This window comes from Protobothrops mucrosquamatus, unplaced genomic scaffold, assembly GCF_001527695.2.
Source record: "Protobothrops mucrosquamatus isolate PMUCROS unplaced genomic scaffold, P.Mucros_1.0 scaffold2758, whole genome shotgun sequence".
In the NCBI taxonomy this organism is placed as follows: Eukaryota; Metazoa; Chordata; class Lepidosauria; order Squamata; family Viperidae; genus Protobothrops; species Protobothrops mucrosquamatus.
This window is the reverse complement of record NW_015388797.1, coordinates 87,179-92,773: the sequence shown is the minus strand read 5'-3', so window position 1 is coordinate 92,773 and position 5,595 is coordinate 87,179. Positions and strand designations below refer to the sequence as shown.

The window sequence follows — 5,595 nt, the reverse complement described above, 5'->3', positions numbered from 1 at the left end:
CTCTCTATCTCTATCTCTATCTATCTCTATATCATCTATATCATCTATATCTATATATCTATAGCTATATCATCTATATCATTGATATCTATATAACATTTATATCATCTATATCATCTATATCAATATCTATATCATCTATATCATCTATATCTATATCTATATCTACATCTATATCATCTATATCATCTATATATCTATGTCATCTATAATATCATCTATATCTATATCATCTATAATATCATCTATATCATCTATGATATCATCTATATCTATATCATCTATATCTATCTATATTTAAAAGGGCATTATGGTATCCCCACCAAGAAAGTTAAAAAAGGGAAAGCAAATGTTCTGAGAAAGGATGAAAAAAAATAGTGATTTCCAACAGGAAATACTGAAATTATATTTATGACAGTAAACACAGAAATAAAGAGTAAATAAGTAAGAAATCAAAATTAAAGTGTTCTCTGAATGGATAAAGATTGAAAAATTGGATATCTGAGCAATAATTTTGGTTTATAACATCTCACTTATATAAGACTGAGTCTTTCTGTCTAAAAATAAGATATTTTAAGCCAATAATATTATACAGTATAATATTCCTATTCTGTATTATCATTGTTGGCTGCCACATGGCTACAGTATGTTGACTGGATATTTGTCTAGAATTGTGCTCTTCCTTCAGTCAAACTGCTGCTGAGTGTTGTTAAAGTGGCATCCATGGTTGTTGTTATATAACAATTAGCTGTACTGCCAGCTTTACTGCTCGGTGTCTTCGTTCAACCTTACCAAATACATATCTCTCTAATAATTTTTCCTTGGCATGTTGTGTCTGTAATACTTCAAGTCATCATCTTCTCATTTGAGCTTCTAAAGACATTTTTATTCATTACTGGATATTGATCAAAGCAAATTGTTTCAGTACCTTGATCTGAGGATGGGATTTTCTGTTTAACTTGCTGTCCTTTTGGACAACTGAAGGTGTTCTTCCTTTAGGATTCTGTTTTCTTGCATGCACTGTGATAGAAGTTCTATCTTGTCTTATAGCAGGTTAGAAATTTCATTTCTGTTCTGTATCACCTATAGGAAGTGATAAATACAGGAAAAATGTAAGTCTCTCTGTCTGTACATACAAATAGATATATATCTGTTTGTCTATGTGTGTGGATGTATGGATACACCCACACCTACAAACATCACACAAGCACAGAGATACCCAAACATTTTCATGCAACTAAACCAATTTAGTCTGTTTAATACTTGGAAAGGAAACTGCCAGAAAATGAACTGCCTGTTGGCTCAACAGGGAACTTGAAAAAAAAATTGATGAAGGCAATGACAAACTGTTTTTCAACAACTTACCAGGCATTGCATAATTGTGTCTGTGACAGTATATTTCTGCTTACTTTCATTCTTAGCTAAAAAGCCTCAAAATGTTTAGACATTCCTCATAGGAAAACTGTTCTAGTCCCTTAGTTATTTTTAACCTGCATTCTCTACTAACCAAGTAAAATGTATGTTTTTAGTTCCCATGTCTCTTTTTAGAGGATAAAAGTAAATTTCCCTTCAACATGAGCCTGAATTCTATTAATTATACAGACATATTCATGTGGTTTTATGAGAAGCAATAGAGAATTGGTTTGCAATTGCTTTCTTCCAGTAGATAGATAGATAGATAGATAGATAGATAGATAGATAGATAGATAGATAGATAGATAGATAGATAGATAGATAGATAGATACATGATAGATGATAGATGATAGATGATAGATAGATAGATAGATAGATGATAGATGATAGATGAGAGAGAGAGAGAGAGAGAGAGAGAGAGAGAGAGAGAGAGAGAGAGAGAGAGAGAGAGAGAGAGAGAGAGAGAGAGAGAGAGAGAGAGAGAGAGAGAGAGAGAGATTTCAGCACAATAACCCTCAGAGGTAAGTTGGGCTACAAAAGCTTGAAGCTCAGTATCCCCAGTCCTACTCTACCATGTTATTTCTAGGCCACATTGGCTTAAGTGGTTGTGAACCATGCACAGTAAACATAGCTTTATGTTTAATATATGAATTATATTAATTAATTGATTAATTAATTAATTAATATGAAGCTTAATAGTAAATAAAGTCTGGATATTCCAATCAAAGAGAATATCTGTAGTTTGGGGTTGAACTGCGCAGGCCTTGATGGTTTTTGAACTTGGTTGTTTGCTGGCCAATTTTTCACGACTCAACTATGTCATCCTGTTGAGTAATGAAGTGTCAACCAGCGAGTAGCAAAGCTCAACAACTATCAAAAATTCTCCATTCTGGAAATTATCACTGATGAGAAGCTTCAAAAAAGTGATCACATCTTATTAAACGTTGACAGCTGCATATAATTTTAATGTGAGAATTCATGAAATTGACTCCTAAAATATTTGCACAAAAGATACCAAAGAGGACAACTTCATTTTACTTTCCATTTTTTCCAAACACAGTATTGCCTCTGATAGTCCACCAAAGCATTGAACTATCTTCTCTACTTTTTTCAGGTGTCCCTTTTGAACTGCCAACATGAGAATGCCTTTTAAAGGTTTTGAATTGGTCCTCTTCGTAGTTCTGGCTGTGGTGCTGTTACCAGGTGCCTATGCTCCTGATTATAAGATCTTCTTGAGACAGCACTATGATAATCCAAAGAGCAACGTTGGAAACCGCTACTGTGACAGCATGATGCAAAGACGGAAGATGACCAAGCCAAACTGCAAGGATAAAAATTCCTTCATTCATGGCACCAAGAAAAACATCATTAAAGTGTGTGGTTCCGGAGGTCAGCCTTATGGTAATGGGCTTCGGCGTAGCCGTAACCGATTTTCGGTCACCACCTGCAAGAACAGAGGGGGCTCCAACCGTCCGCCTTGCAGATATAGTGAGAACACTTCATCAAGATTGATTGTTGTGCGTTGTGCAGGTGGAAAACCTGTGCACTTTGATGAGAGCCAGATCTGAGCTGAGATATGAAGCAGCTCACTTAAAAGGCTCTTTAGGATAGCCCTAGCATTTCCATTGAATATGGATCCCCCCCAGTCCTTATGTTTTTGTGCAGATTTGTGGCTATTGTTTTCTTCTTCTGCATTTGTTGAATAGTCTTGCAATTTTTCTTAAACTAAAAGGAAATAAAAAAGCAAGCACCATCAAACGCACCATTTAAGCTCGCAATGTATACCCCACCAACTGCTGTGCAAGCCAAATAAATAAATGTTGCATAAGATTTTACTGTCTGCAGTTTTATTTCATAAATATTGCTTTAACTGAGGAAATGAAGGGATTCCATGAGCATTACATGGAGAAAGTCATCTCCCACCTCATCCATCTCTATGCCTTTAACTATACACAGAGCTGCTAACTAAACAGCATCAATTTCCCTAAAAATGTATCACATGGAAGTATTTGCCCAAGAGGCATTATGAGTGAATGGTGTAACTACTGTTACTTAAAGCAGTAGTAAAATGAAATTTAAAAGCAGCAAAAAGATCCATAGATTTTTCCCCAAAATACTTTTGTTCCCCAAATTAAAAGTAAAAAACATTGGCTTTGAAATTTGATCTAAACGCAGCTCAATTTAATCTACAAGTTGAAGCCTCAATTCTATTTGAATCCTCTAGTTCAGGGGTAGGCAACCTCGGCTCTTTTATGACTCATGGACGTCAACTCCCAGAATTCCTGAGTCAGCATAGCATAGCTGACTCAGGAATTCTGGGAGTTGACGTCCATGAGTCATAAAAGAGCCGAGGTTGCCTACCCCTGCTCTAGTTGAATCAGATGCCTCCAAACCTATTACATTAAGGCCAGGAGTTCTTAACATTTTTTGTGTGTCAGCATCCCTTTAAGAGTCTGGTGAAAACTAGGGACCACTACTGTGAAATATTTGAGCATTTTTTCACAAAATACTAAAAACACACGAAGTACCTATAGTCACAGGTGCCTTGGGCATAATCCCAAAACATCTTGAGCATCATTTGGAAACCACCAGCCTTGACAAATTCACCATCAGTCAATTGCAAAATACAGCTTTACTTAAAACATCTTACATCCTGCAACAATACCTTTAAACATCATCAAACATCCACATCTGCCTATCCCAAGTCCTTGGGAATGATTCAATAGGTGGATAAAAATGCCAAATCCGGTTTGAACATCTGTCTGACTGTGCAATGAACAATAGTAATCCATGAATGAATTCTCTAAGATGGATAAAGGCTTTTTTTAAAAATAAAAAAGTAAAATAAAATAAATAATAATATAAAATAAAATAAAATAATAAAATAAAATAAAATAAAATAAAATAAAATAAAATAAAATAAAATAAAATAAAATAAAATAAAATAAAATAAAATAAAATAAAATAATAAAATAAAATAAAATAAAATAAAATATAAAATAAAATAAAATAAAATAAAATAAGCAACGTAGAATTAAGGAGAAACTTCCTGACAGTTAGAACAATTAACCAGTGGAACAACCTGCCTCTAGAGGCGGTGAATGCTCCAACACTGGAAGTTTTTAAGAAAAGACTGGACAGCCATTTGTCTGAAATGGTATAGGGTTTCCTGCCTGAGCAGGGGGTTGGACTAGATGACCTCCAAGGTCCCTTCCAACTTTATTATTATTATAATATCTAAAGAGGTAATTATAAAGTAAGAATCGGTCATTATTTACCATCATAGGTTGTACATTCACCTTCTACAATCTAGGGGATTCTATTCTGAAAGGGAAATGGAAAATGTAATAGTATGAAGAATGACCTGGGGACATAGGGAACTGGATACAAGCAAAGAAGCAATCGTATAAAAGGCAGCTTAACCTGCAGCAGGTTAATGAGTCTGGAACAAGAGGTCAGAAGTCCTCCCTAGTTTTCAGGTTAAAAGGAACAGAATGGAGGAAGAGGAAAAACTTTCTGACTTGCATGATTCTCTTATTGTATTCTTACAATAAAGTAGAATTAGGTCGTGTTTCCTGTCTGGTCTGCCTCATAAGGCTGACAGAGAATAATGGGACTTGGAGAGCTCGGGAGCAGATAATATTATTTGACTTGTAGGGGTTTAGGGCAGGATTTGGGATTTTAATCTATCAAGGAAGGAATATGCATAGTCTGCATTACCTTTGTGTCATGGCATTCTTGCCCAAAGGATTACTGTTTAGTTTTACTCAGTATATTGATTGTCCATAGCAAATGATAAAACTTTCTAAGATTAACCTAAAATTGCAAGATGAATCTAGAGAGAAATGATCCTGACTAGGAGAATAAGGCCACTTGGAGAAAGACAACTCCAAAGAAGGATTGACCCCACTTGGATATAAAGGTCTGTTTTGAACAGCTGAAGAGGCATTTATAAAGCATAAATCTTCCCTTCCCATAAAAGCATCAACGATCTGGACGAGGGGATAGATGGGGAACTCATCAAATTTGCAGACGACACCAAGCTGGCAGGAATAGCCAACACTCCAGAAGACAGGCTTAGGATACAGGAGGATCTGGACAGACTTGAACACTGGGCGCTATCTAACAAAATGAAATTCAATGGTGAAAAAAGTAAGGTTCTACATTTAGGCAAGAAAAAC

The 5,595-nt window shown here is 35.3% G+C and overlaps 1 protein-coding gene across 1 annotated transcript; it reads left to right on the top strand.

Annotated features, from left to right (window-relative positions):
- Nucleotides 1-2,550: 2,550 nt before the first annotated feature.
- On the top strand, nt 2,551-2,982 carry LOC107296349 (angiogenin-2-like). Its single transcript, XM_015825696.1, has one exon. It carries the CDS (start codon nt 2,551-2,553, stop codon nt 2,980-2,982), a length of 432 nt encoding a protein of 143 aa, XP_015681182.1.
- Nucleotides 2,983-5,595: the final 2,613 nt, after the last annotated feature.

What these genes read in the sequence shown, in the direction of transcription:
- LOC107296349 (XM_015825696.1), top strand. Translation starts at nt 2,551, where the DNA reads ATGAGAATGCCTTTTAAAGGTTTTGAATTGGTCCTCTTCGTAGTTCTG.